A 13,610-nucleotide genomic window follows, 5' to 3' on the forward strand; every position below is an offset into this window, starting at 1 on the left:
GTGTTCGGCTCCGCCGCGGTCCAGGTCGGCGACGGCGCGCGCGAGGGCGCGGCCAGGCGACTGAGGGCGGGGACGGCGTGCGGGCGGCGCCTAGGGGAGGAGATCGGCCCATGGACCCGCGGGGCCCGGTGCCCCAGACTCGGTGCCGCCGGGACAGAGCCCAAGATGTCGGCCTAGGCCCGGCTGCGACGACAAGGACTTTGCGGCTACTGGACGCCGGGGCGCGCGGCCACTGGGCTGGGGAGTGCTGGCCCTGACGCCGGGGCGCACGGGCGGCGAGAGGCCGGCGCGTGGGGAGCGGGCCGCGCGGCACCATGTCGGCCAAGGTGCGGCTCAAGAAGCTGGAGCAGCTGCTCCTGGACGGGCCGTGGCGCAATGAGAGCGCCCTGAGCGTGGAGACGCTGCTGGACGTGCTGGTGTGCCTCTACACCGAGTGCAGCCACTCGGCGCTGCGCCGCGACAAGTATGTGGCGGAGTTCCTCGAGTGGGGTGAGTAAGGTGCCACTCGCCCCTCTGCGCCTCTCGCTCCTCGTACCCGCGCCGGGCCTCCCTAGTCCTGCGCTCCGGAGCCACATCCTCCGTTCGCACTCCCCCCACTCCCGGCCATCGCCCTGGCCGCTTCCTAGACCCACCCTCCGAGTCTGGATATCATTTCCTGCAGCGCTCCCTGGGACATCCGCCCTGCCTCCGCCCCGGACTAGCCTTCGGGGTCCATAGTTGGGCCTGGAGTTACCCCTCCAGCCCTTTGCTCTGCCGGGTGGGAGGGCAGCCCCTCTGCCTTTTGCATCTCCTCCACTCCCGCCCCCGCCCGGTGGGCCTTCCAAATGCTTCGCCCGGCAGCCCAGCTCCGAGGGCTCCACCCAGGTGACAGCCTGTCCACATCCCCTTGATGTCCAGGGCCTGGGCATCCCCCTTTCTTTAGCACCCCCAAGCGAATTTTAATGTTAAAAGCTTTATTTTAAATACACCATGCAAGAGCAAGTAGATATTCTCCCACTCCCGAATTATAATCGCGGCAGCCTCTTGTGATATTGGAGGGGGTGGGCAGCTGGAACTGTCACTTAACTTTTCTTCATCTGACCTTGGTATCCGGTGAATGAAGTAATCGTAGGTCCGATAACCTATTGTGCTTCATTGGGACAAATGCTTGTGCAAGTCATTTATGGAAGGGAATTTCCCAGACAGGTTAGAATGTAAGGTGAAACACTTGCTTCATACCTCCCTTACATTCATTTCCCCAGAGACCCCCCAGTTCCCTCACAAGGACTGACTGAGCAGGAGGAAATGAGGCGTAGGTTCGGGTCAAACTCTGCAAATTTTCCCCTCGGGTTGCTTTCGTCACTGGGCTAGGACTGTGCAGTTTGAACCAGTCATTTCTAATCTTTGGGACTGATATTTACACGAGGAAACGAATGCGTTCCACATGGAGGCCTCCTACTCTCACAGTGGTGACTGGATCTAGAGTTTAATTCAGAGCTGGAGTCACAGTAGTCTTTATTGGGACTTCTTTTCTGTCCGGCTGCCGTTCAGATGTTTCTGCATTGAGAGCAGCAGGAGGAGGGCCCCTGCTTCAGGACACTCTGGGGCTTTGTTGTGTGGGGCCTCTGCTCTTGGTTACATAGAGGGCTGAGCCCTTAGCTGGGAATACTGGCATTCCGGGGACCTTTATCAGTGACATGATTTCCAGTTGGATAATGAACTGACTTGAGAGTTGCTCTGAAAGTGAGGTCTTTAGTGCTTGCTGCAATCTGAGACTTCTCAACATTGGATTTGTCATTCTTTTCTGAGCACTGGGTCTTGAAATCCAGTCAAGTCCGCAGTCAGGTTCAGCTGGTGCATGGCCTGTGAGTGAGCAATGAGAGGAGACAGTGAAGGGAGGGCTCATTTCCCAGTGGGGTGTGGTCCAGGTGTCCTCTGGCCTGGGCCGTGCACAGTACGTGGTAGGGATGGGCCGGAAAGTGGGTGCTCACCACTCAGTACTCCAGACTTCCCGGGAGGAAGCTCTTCTCAGCATGTGAAGAGGGCAGATTTTGTAAGATCTGACCTTTCCAAATCTAAACAGAAGTTGTGTACTATAGTGTAAGCATAGTTTTGAAATTGTGTTTTGGCCCTTGGAAATTGTGATTACAAATAAATTATCCTCTTAGCTCAGTTCCTGCAGTGGTGTAAGCTTTTAATTAAGAGCAAACCGGGTGACACACCTGTAATCCCAGCATTTGGGAGGTAGAGACAGGAAGATGGGGACTTGAAGGTCAGCCTTAGCTACATTGTGAGTTTGAAGCCAATGTGGGCTATCTAAAAGAGACTGTCCCATAACAACAAACAACAAGTCATAGAACAGAATGGTCTGTTAGATACAAGGTAGAATTTTAGTGAAGTAGTAACACAGTTTAGAGTGCCTGTGCTCTTATGTATGCAGCAGTGTGCACTGTTGTAACATTGAAGTGGTGTGTCACAGGAAAAACACCTGTGCAGGCATTGTCTAGGTAGGTGTGTTGGTGACAAAGCAAAGAATGGCCTTCCTAAAAAGACTTTTCTAGAATTCTGGTAGGTACCCTAATGTCACAGTGGAGGGGCTTCAGTTCAGGAAGCATCAAGCTTGTTGAGATTTAGGGTTCTTCATTCTGCCCGTTTCAAAGTCTCTGACAGCATTGAAAAGGCAGAGAGCCAGTCTTTTCCCCACGACACCAGTCCTGCGGAGTACCCAGTGATGAGTAGATAGGATTCTTGAGATTGGGAAGGGAAATGGGTGACTCAGCCCTTAAGAAACTTAAGAGAAACCTTTGAGGAAATTTGGGAAATAAAAGTAATAGAAAGTTTTTAAAATGTAAAGATCATTCCTGGCCGTCCGCCGCCACTGTGTTTGTATTGGGTGTGTCGCTGTAGCATTCACTGTGGGAGTTCATCTTTACTTTCCCTCTGATTATGTCTATCGTTTGCTTGCCTTCCTCTATGAAATTCCAGACCGTAATTAAAAGTTGGAAATACTGTACTTCGCATGTGTGTTTCTTCAACATGTAAATAAGAAAGTGTTTGAAGCGCAGCCTATGAAACACTTTAAAGTCTCCACTGGTAAATAGTAACAAATACAAGCACCCAGTGTGCCGGCCGGCTCCCTCTGTGTTACATCAAAGTGTATTTTCCCGTGCTGAGTAGTTTTTCACAGTTCAGAGTGGAGTTTGAAAGAGCAGTTGTTTGGAATCCCAGCGTGCCTCACTGCACAGGCCTCTGTGTGGCTTATAGACCAGGAGACAAGAGTTATGGCTCCCCAGTTCCCTGTCGGGCATCTTCTCTTGCTGTGTGCTACGACTTAATAAATAGAGCTAATCTTTTTATCCTTCTGGTTAGTTAGTCCCTTGTAGTTTTTTTTTTCTTCTTTTGGATTTTCAAGACAGGGTTTCTCTGCGTAGACCAGGCGAATTCAGAGATCCCCCTGCCTCTGCCTCTTGAGTGCTGGGTTAAAGGTGTTTGCCATCACACCCACTGAGCAGTTTTCTATGTCTTTAATTACCCACCCCCTTTGTTTTAATGTATGGGTGTTTGGCATGCATGAATGTATATGTACTGTATGTATGCAGTGCCCTCAGAGGCCAGAAGAGGATGTCAGAACCCTGGGACTAGATTTACAGACAGTTGTGAGCTGTCTTGTGGGTACTGGGTGTTAAACCTTAATCCTCCAGAAGAGCAGCCAGTGCTCTTAACTTTTGAGTCATTTCTCAAGCCCCATTAAAATATTGTTTTTATCTTGTGTGCACACAGGGCTGTGTGCCATAGTGCATGTGTGGAGGTCAGAGGGCATCTGGCAGGCATACTCGCTCCACTGTGAGAGTCTGGGGACGGAGCTCAGGTCGTCAAGCTTGATGACAGGCACTTTTGCATTAAGTTGCTTCACCCAACCCACTTAATGGTTTTCTCGTCAGCAGTGTGACCATATTTTCTCTTCTTCATTGAGCTGTGTGCCCAGCCCAGTATGACCAGGCAAGGGCCACCGTGTTTAGTAAGACCTGATACCTCAGGTACCTGATAACTTGCGATTTCTCTGAATAAGAAGTCTGTGGAATATATTGAGTCTTTCTCTGTCCTGTCAGCTCCCAAATGGCAACTGGCTCTTATAACATGATTTAATCCATTGATATTAATTTACGTTTTGCCTCATGGCTTTTTACCTTTCATTCTATATGTCCCACTCCTCCCTCCCTCTCTGCTCAGAAGTCCTGCCTATACCTCCTGCCTAGATACTGCCACTCAGCTTGGTATAACAGCAGTCACAGTAAATACATCTTCACACGGTTTACAAATATCCTACCACAGTGGAACAGGAATTTTTTTTTCCTAAGACAGGGTGTTTCTGTGTAGTCCTGGCAGTCCTACTCCCTCTGTAGACCAGACTGGCCTCGAACTCAGAAATCCTCCTGCCCCTGTCTCAAGTGCTGGGATTAAAGGCTTATACCACTACTGCCCGGCTAAAATTGCAATGTTTCTGTCTTTTTTGTTTGTTTCTCCCAGCGAAAATACTTTTTAAAATAAGAGATTTCAGAAACATCTTTTAATAACTTCCAAATTGGAGGGAAATGTTGGAACTTCATGATAAAAAGATAGGCTCGCATAATTTCGATTTTTATAAATAGCTCTTTGAAGTGCATATCGACCCTGGGTTCAAGGCATGAGATGGGATAGTGGGAACACTTAAACATTAACAGGCCTGTCCTGCTTTGTCCCTCCTCACACTACGCCATGGGCAGTCAGACTGTAAAGTGAGCAGATGGCAGTGTCTCAGCCAGGATGCCATGGAACTGAGCCTGTAGGGCTGGCAGGCAGGTGCTCTCCTGGCTCCTGCTTCTTGTTGGGAAGTCAGGTGTCCAGGTTGTCTATCTGGGCATCAGAGATGTGTGATCAACTGACGAGTGGGCAAGAGTGGGCTAAGGAGATCCAGAGGCAGATGGCTCTCTGTGAGTTCAAGGACAGCCTGGGCTACACAGAGAAATCCTGTCTTGAAAAAAGAGGAGAAAATATTTTTAAATTTAAAAAATTTTATCTATTTTGTGACTGTGTATATATGCCACCAGGTGTGGAGGTCAGCGTGTTGACAGCCTGTGCGGGTGAGCTCTCCCCTTCCACTGCTGAGTTCTGGGCATCATCTTAGGTCGTCGGGGTTCCTAGGGAGAGCCCTACCTGCTGAGTCGTCTCACTGGCCCCAAAAAGTTCTTTTTGAGACTGATAACTTTAATAGATTCTTGTTAGATGAGAGATGAGACCAAATAAATATAGGCTTTACCCTTTTTTTTTTTTTTTTTTTTTTTTAGGATTTAAAAACTGGAGAGGGATTTGGCTTAGTTGGTAGAGTATTTGTCTAGCACGTGTGAAACCCTGGCTTCAGTCTCTGTTCCTGTAAACTTGGCCTGGTGGTGGCTACCTGTGAGCCTAGTGCTGAGGAGGTCAACCTTGACTGCGTAGCTCAGCTACGGGAGACCCTGGGCCCTGAAACAGCGTAGCCACATCGTCCTGTCTGAATCTGTGACGAGACACACCTGGGTCCTTTTCCACTTTGATGTTTTATTATTTATTTATTTTTAAAAATGTTACTTTGTGTGTGGATGGGTGTGTACATCTGTGCCATAGTGCATGTGTGGAAGTCAGAAAAAGGCCTGTGAGTCCTGTCTGTCTCCCAGCAACTGAGCCCTGGGGATTAGATATAAGCTCAGGTTTGGTGGCAGAGTACCTTTACCTACCCTCTGAGCCATTTCACTGGCCCTTACTTATTTCTAACTTTTACTTATTTATTTTGAGATGGGGTGGTGGTGTGTAATTCAGCTGGCCTGGAGTTCTGTTTAGACGAGGATGACCTTGGACTCTTAATCTCTTAATCTTGACTGTGCTGGGTCAAGGAGGGTCACAGACAAGGGTCCATGCCCAGCTTTTACTGAGATTTTATTCTGGATTCCTGGGGTTCTGTAAGGACAAGATCTCAGGAGGTGTGCGTGAGATCTCATATGTGACCGTGTTCCTCAGCAGAAAGTCCTAAGTGTTTTGACAGTGTGTTGTATTTAGGACAGTTCTCTTTCCTTTCGGGGGGAGGGACTATAGCCCCTCACAGTAAATTTTTCACAATTTATTTAGTTTTAAAATCTACCAGAAAAAGCTGGGCAGTGGTGGCACACGCCTTTAATCCCAGCAGTCAGGAGGCGGGGGGGGGGGGGGGGGGGGGGGGATCTTTGAGTTCAAGGCCAGCCTATTCTACAAAGCTAGATCCAGGACAGCCAACAAACTACCAGAAGAACCTCTTGTGTGCACAAACAGAATAGATACTACCTATGAGGTAGAGGTCGTTCCCTTGAGTTTGATTTTAAACAATCTATGTTGACAATTAGGTTTTGGTTTGTTTCATTGACTAGTGGGTAACTGACAATTGTTTTTAGACGAACGTTGTCCGAAAAAGATTATTGGGCACTTTGGATTGTTTTTTGTTGTTGGCTTTTTTGTTTGTTTGTTTGTTTTGCTGTTCTTAGGAATGTGTTAAAAATTCAAAAATTTTGAATTATTTCATTCAAATTCTGTCCTGCATTGGAGCCCTGTTGGAGAACTTGTGATACTTCTCCCTCTCTGATGATCCTAACTTCATTGAGTCCATGACTCCTGTGGTCTCCAGACGGGAATTTTGACACACTGGAACCTGTCCTGGTTCATGCTCCTCTCCCGAGTGAACAGGTTATAAAAACATTCCCTCTAATTCTTTTCAGCCCTGCGTGACTCTCCCTCAGGACCACAGTTGTCCTTAGGCCTCCTGGTTTCTGGTTGCTGGTTAGTTTTTGGCTTTTTCTTTGGGTTCCCTTTAGCCCTGGCCCAGCTAAAGCTCTTGACCCTAGAGGTAAGTGGGTGCTTTTCCAGTGTTAAGAGCCTCTGCAGGAGCCAGGCAGTGGTGGCGCACACCTTTAATACCAGCATTCGGGAGGCAAAGGCAGGCGGATCTCCGTGAGTTTGAGGCCAGCCTGGGCTACAGAGCGAGTACCAGGGCATCCTGGGCTACACAGAGAAACCCTGTCTCTAAAAACCCCTGCTTTTCAGGTCGTTACTTTTCTCTAAAAACTCCCTGCAATGCTTCATGATGTTGCCTTGTTAAATTGTCTGAATCCCAGTGAGTTTAAAATGGACTTAAAGACCTGTGTAATCCTAGTTTTAAAAGTTAGGTTAACATTTCTGGTAAAACACACTGGAGTGACACTCTTTTTTTTTTTTTTTTTGTTTTTCGAGACAGGGTTTCTCTGTGGTTTTGGAGCCTGTCCTGGAACTAGCTCTTGTAGACCAGGCTGGCCTCGAACTCACAGAGATCCGCCTGCCTCTGCCTCCCGAGTGCTGGGATTAAAGGCATGCGCCACCACCGCCCGGCTGGAGTGACACTCTTTACATTTGAATTTACCTTCGTTAGTGTCCATTCATGTAAAGCCAAGTAGAGGTGTGGAATTGAAACATAAACCAGCAGCCCCTTTGCTGCCTCTGCCTCAGATTCCTTTTGTCTTCTGTTTCTGCTTATGAGATAGGATCACACTTGACTGCCAGCTGAGGAGATGAAAACTGAGAAACATGGAGCCAAGACTGCATTCACTGGCTTGTCAAACCGGGATGTCATGGTCCAGGACTAGTAGGACACCTTGTTCTTAGGAGTGACCAGGGCTGAAGAGGTCAATGAGATGGCTCAGTGGTTAAGAGCGCTGACTGCTTTCCCAGAGGACCTGGGTTCAGTTCCAGAGCATCTGATGCCCTCTTCTGGCCTCTGAGGGTTTTACCACATGTGTGCAAATACACATGCCCACAAAACACCCATACACACTAAAAAGAAAAAAAGTGTCAGGATTTGGGCCTGTCGGGTGGTGGCCAGCCCTTCCAGATCTCAGGCAGTAGGGTGGGGGTTACTATGGAAAACCCTTGGGTGTCCATGGCTGTGTATTTAGCAGTCCCTGGCTCACTTCCTCCCACACAACATGCTTGTGAGGTGCTCCCAACCTCCCTTTGGGCATCGCTGCCTGCTCTAGTGTCTCATGACTCCTGCATCCCTCTCCTCCGCTGCCCTGGAGATAGGCTTTGCCTTCTGTCTCCCTTTCCAAACACTGCTGCATAACTTGGCTTATGTTGATGTTCTGTGTTGCTGTTCTTACCATAGGTGAGCACTGTCACAGCTAACCTATAGAGAGTAGGGTTAGTAGGGCACCTTTACTAAGACAGGGAAGTTTTTTATGTGATTGGAGTGAATTATCTGCCCTTTTGCTTGAGTTTCAGTCAACAGACCTTAATTTCATACTAGGTTTTTATTTTATTTACTAGGTGTTCTTGTTCTTTTTAAACACCTTGTTTTTGCTTCATGAAGGTAATATCTTCTAAACATTTTTAAGTTTTTTGTTGACTTTGCACACATATTTGTTGCACATTTTCTTTTTTCATTCTTGTTTCTCTTTGTGTGATGTATGTGTGTGTGTTCTGTGTGTATGTGAGCATGTTCCTTTGTAGAGGCCACAGATCAACATTGGGTGTCTTTTTCTATTGTACTTTACTGTATTTTTTGAAACAGTCTGTAGTGCATTTTCTAGTTGGTCTTAATAATAAAAGCCCGGAGTTAGATATTAGTGGGCGAAAGCCGAAAGATCAGAGAAACAGAGCAGCCAGCCACTAGTTCTTACCTCTATGAAATCTTCAGACTGCAGTTAGCTCCTATCTCCTCCCGATTTATATTCCTCTCTATGCAGCCATCTCCCTTCCTGTCTCCACCTCTCTAGTGCTGGGATTAAAGGTGTGTGACTCCCAAGTACTGGAATTAAAGGTGTGAGCCACCACTGCCAGGCTCTGTTTCTCTTTTAGACTGGATCAATTTCATGTGTAGCCCAGGGTGGCCTTTAACTCACAGAGATCCCTCCACCTCTGCCTCCCAAATGCTGGGATTAAAGGCGTGCACCACCCCTGCCTGGCCTCTCTGGCTAACTAGTGGCTAGCTCTGCACTCTGATCTTCAGATAAGCTTTATTTGTTATAGCACAAACAAGATATCACCACCACAACAGTCTGTTTACTGAACCTGGAGCTCTCAAACTGCTCGACTAGTTGGCCAGTGAGCTCTAGGGATATACTGCCTCTGCTCCCCAGTGCTGGGGTTACAGTCTGTGTCATGCCAGTTTTTCCATGGGTGCTGGGATGTGAACACAGGTCCTCATGCTTGCTCAGCTGCACTTTACCCTCTGAGCCCTCTCCATCCCCATTCTTCCCTCCTCCCTCCCTCTCTCCCTTTCTAAGACAGGTCTCACAGTGTTGCCCAGACTGCCCATGAACTGGTTTCTTCCCCCACAGCTCTGAGGTCACATACTCTCTAGTTTCAGGAGTTGTCTCCAGGTTTCTGTTTTCCTGTCCTTGCTTTGGTCTTTGGAGAGGCTCTTTCCCCACATCTTCTGGTTTAGATGGTCTGTCTGTACTTACATATGGTCTGATTAGAACTCCATATCACTGACAGACTTGAAGCCTTATGCCTCACCTTTCAGAGACAGGATGTGGAGGCTGGAGAGATGCTCAATGTAGAGAGCACATCCTATTCTAGAAGATTCCGGTTTGGTTCCCATCATCTATGTAGGGTGACCCACAAGTGCCTGTAACTCCAGCTCCAAGGGATCTGACGTTATTTTCTGTGTGAACATCAGTACACTTTGTGGCATGTACTCATACAGACACATATAAGCACCCTCTCGGGGGGAGTTCCCATGTATAACAGCCTTGGCTGTCCTGGAACTCACTGTGCAGAACAGGCTGGCTTCAAACTCACAGAGATCTGCCTGCTTCTGCCTCCTGAGTACTGGGATTAAAGTCACGTATTACCATACCCAGTCCAATAAAATCTAAACAAATAAATGAATAAAAAGGATGTGACCCTGTCAGTGTGATTGACAGTGCCAGAACTTGGTAATTTGTTAACATAAGTTTCTCTTCGTCTTGAAAGTTTCCTCAGAGAGAAGCTTCCATCTCTGTCTGGTAGCAAAGTGGGAAGTAGCTGTGGTAGCCTGGGAAGGTGAAGTGGAGGAGGGTGGTGGGTAGGGCAGACTGAGGAACAGCTACTTCTACAGGCCGATGCCAGTCCTGCTTTCTGCCATTGCTGCTCAGCTCTGTGGTGGTACCTGGTGATCGCCCCACACTGCCTCTCAAGCACAGACACGGGTTTCAGGTTTGCAGCTCTTGTAGAGTCCACTTGTCAGTCAGCTTCCCCAGAACTGCATGCGCACTGCCAGGCTGCTGTTACTTCTCATTTCTCATCCCATGGTTATTTTTTTCAGGGTTGGGGCCTTATGCATATTAGACAGACACTGCCCCAATGAACTATATCCCCATCTCCACAAAATACTATGAAGGACCCAGGATTGCCAGTACTACATTGGTGACAGAACAGAATTCCTGTTCTCCAGAGGCTCGGCTTGTCTCTGAGGCTCAGTCCCTATGAAACTTGCATATTCTGATGGGGTGGAGTCTTCTGACTGTAGGTGAAGGGTGTACTGTGTGTACCCTGCACATGTATGTAGCTGTGGGTGGAGTCTTCTGACTGTAGGTGAAGGGTGTACTGTGTGTACCCTGCACATGTATGTAGCTGTGGGTGGAGTCTTCTGACTGTAGGTGAAGGGTGTACTGTGTGTGGCCCTGCACACATGGCCTTGGAGTCTTGTGCTTACTCTGCCCTTTGATTTGGATACATTGCTGTTTCAGTTTTTATGGTAATTCATTTTCTTGAAAGGGACCCAGATTGAGTAAAAGGAGGAAATGGATGTAAGGGAGTCAGACTTACACTGGAAGACTGAGATTGAGGGGGGCAGCTAAGAGGGATGAAGGATGGAGGGACACCAGACTGTGCTGAAAGTCTCAAAAGAGGGTCTGGCAGTTCCTGCTTCCTCTGGTGGCCAGGAAGACAAGGGGGCTCAAGGGTGCCCTTTCTCGCTCTCTTTTTTTTCTTCTTTCCTTTCTTCCTTTCTCTCTTTTATTTTCTTTTCTTTGAAGCTAGATAGGGTGGTACACATCTCTACTATCAGCTGAGAGACAGAAATTGGAGGATTAGGAGGCTGGTGTTGGGGACACTTGATGGCTAGCAGAGGCAGGAGGATCTCTGCGAGTTTGGAGCTAGCCTGATCAACAGAGCTAGTTCCAGGACAGCCAGGGCTACACAAGAGAAACACTGTCTTGAAAAACCATAATAATGATAACAACAACAAATATATTTTTTAAAGTAATGGTAGCAGGGTGTGGCTGAGGCATGAATTGAGGCCACCTGGGCTACATGGGGAGCCTTCCCCTATAGACAGCAAAACAAAACTGAAGTAACTGTGAGTTAGGTGACCATGATCTTCAGTGGTGTTGCACAGAACAGCAATGGGTTCTCTCTGGCTATTGGGTATTGTCCCTCTGTCTGTCTGTATCATATGACTGCCATTTACTCCTGATCTGGCTCTCCCAGTGAAGAGCGTAGTGAGTGTTAGTGGTGTCTCTGAATTCAGCCTGTTGTGTCAGCAGGGTTGTTGTTGTTTCTTTCATCCCTCTTCAGGTCTTCCTCACTCTGCCCTAGCTTTAAAAGTTGGTAGAAGGTCCCCACCAGTGGTCCAGTTACCAGTTTGTGGTTTAGGACTGCGTCATCCCAAATATCAGCAGTATTGGAACGTAGGTTACAGAAGCTGCATTCGTCAACTACCCTTGTCAAAAGGGTTGTTTATTTATTTGTGTATTTATTTTTGTGGCGAGAAAGAGAATGTGGACTTGCTTTGTTGAAGACAGAAATGATCTTTCTGTCTCAGCCTTCCAAGACTGGGACTGTAGTTTCCTTTCGTTGTGTCTACCTTAACTTACTTATTTTGCGTGTGTGTGGCCGGCCACTCACATGCATTGCTGTGCCTGTGAAGTCAGGACAGCTTGCCTGAGTTGGTTCTCCTTTCACCATACAGGTCGTGGGAACGCAGGTCCTCAGACTTAGTAACAGGCCCCTTTACCACTGAATCATCTCGCAGGCTCTGCTTTATTTTTTAAATTATGAAAATACTGTGAACTCGTGGCTTCATAAGTTTAAATAGTACGAGATAATACCCCATAAAAAGTATGTTTTTCCACTTGTACTACTGTAATGTTTTACCTTTTGGAATTTAAACATATTCTAGGTGGTTTCTCTTAGAGTTGAATATTATTTTGGAATGTTTTGAATATTAAAATATACTTATTGTTTGTTGAGTTGTGAGCCTAGCGTTTAGTGACTGAGCCACCTCTCCAATCTGTTAAAATAGCTTTCTAGTCATAGTTAAGACTTTTATGGGAAGCTGGTGTTAGCATATGATTATTGCATACATTTGGAGGATTTGGTTCTGCCTGTGACTTTTATTGTGTGTCACCATTCACAGTGCTATCAACTTGTTTGTTCCCGGGGTCAAACACTAAGGTCCCATTTGATATTCTGATGATGTAGTGAGCCTGTTATGTTTATGCTTTGTTTGAAGGGTAGGTGTTAAAATTTATTGTACTATTACTTAAAAACGTTTATTTTATTTTATGTGTGGGTGTTTTGCCTGTATGTGCTTGGTGCCTTCAGAAGCCAGAAAAGTGCATCAGATCCTCTAGAGCTGGTGTTACAAACAGTTGTGAGCTCAAGGCCTCTGGAAGAACAACAAGTGCTCTTAATCACCAACCATCTCGGGCTGGAGAGATGGCTCAGAGGTTAAGAGCATTGCCTGCTCTTCCAAAGGTCCTGAGTTCAATTCCTGCAACCACATGGTGGCTCACAACCATCTGTAATGAGGTCTGGTGCCCTCTTCTGGCCAGCAGGCATACACACAGACAGAATATTGTATACATAATAAATAAATAAACATTTTTAAAAAAATCACCAACCATCTCTCCAGTCACTGTTTTATCTCATGTGTGTGTGTTTGTTGCACACACGCCACAGTTCTTTCCTTCCTTCATGGTTCTGAGGGTCAAAGGACAAGTTTGTCTGGGGCCGAGCCATCTTTCCTGCCCTGATTTGTGTGTGTTGGGGGTTTTTCTCCTCTTCTTCTTCTCCTCCTTTTTTTTCTTTGTTTATCTGAGTCTGGATCTCACTATATAGTCCTGGCCGTCCTAGAACTCGGTAGTAAACCAGACTTGTCTCTGCCTCTGGAATGGTGTCAAAAAGCTGATTTTGATTAATAATTTTCTCTTAGAAACATCATCTACTTTCTCAGTGACTTCAGGTTTATTAACATGAATTGTCTAAAAAAATTATTAAATTTGATCTTTATACCTTTAAGTTTTTAGTTGAGTTAGAGGACTTACTCAGTTGATGACACTTATGTTGTATGACATCAGTGGTTCAGGGTGTTGGGGAAGTACTCTACAACAGACTGTATCTTTAGCTATGAAGTCTTTACGTTGGTTTAAAGAGTTGAAAACTGTTGGGTGTGGTGGCGCAGGCCTTTAATCCTAGCACTCAGGAGGCAGAGGCTGATGGATCTCTGTGAGTTCAAGGCTAGCCTAGTCTATAAAGAGAGTTCCAGGACAGCTGGGGCTGTTATACAGAGAAGCCCTGTCTCAAAAATGAAGGAAGGAAAGAAGGAAGGAAGGGAAGAAAGAAAGAATGAA

At 46.9% G+C, this 13,610-nt stretch overlaps 1 protein-coding gene across 2 annotated transcripts in view; it reads left to right on the forward strand.

Annotated features, from left to right (window-relative positions):
- Positions 1-314: 314 nt before the first annotated feature.
- Positions 315-13,610, forward strand: part of Cdc42bpb (CDC42 binding protein kinase beta) — a 96,308-nt gene continuing 83,012 nt past the window's right edge. For both annotated transcript variants that reach the window (XM_041633486.1, XM_041633487.1), the window contains exon 1: positions 315-489. In XM_041633486.1, the coding sequence (XP_041489420.1) occupies positions 315-489 (175 nt within the window). The remainder of the gene's footprint in view (positions 490-13,610) is intronic.

Source organism: Microtus oregoni, unplaced genomic scaffold (assembly GCF_018167655.1).
Source record: "Microtus oregoni isolate MIOR12 unplaced genomic scaffold, Mior012 000043F_ref0000047, whole genome shotgun sequence".
NCBI lineage: Eukaryota > Metazoa > Chordata > Mammalia > Rodentia > Cricetidae > Microtus > Microtus oregoni.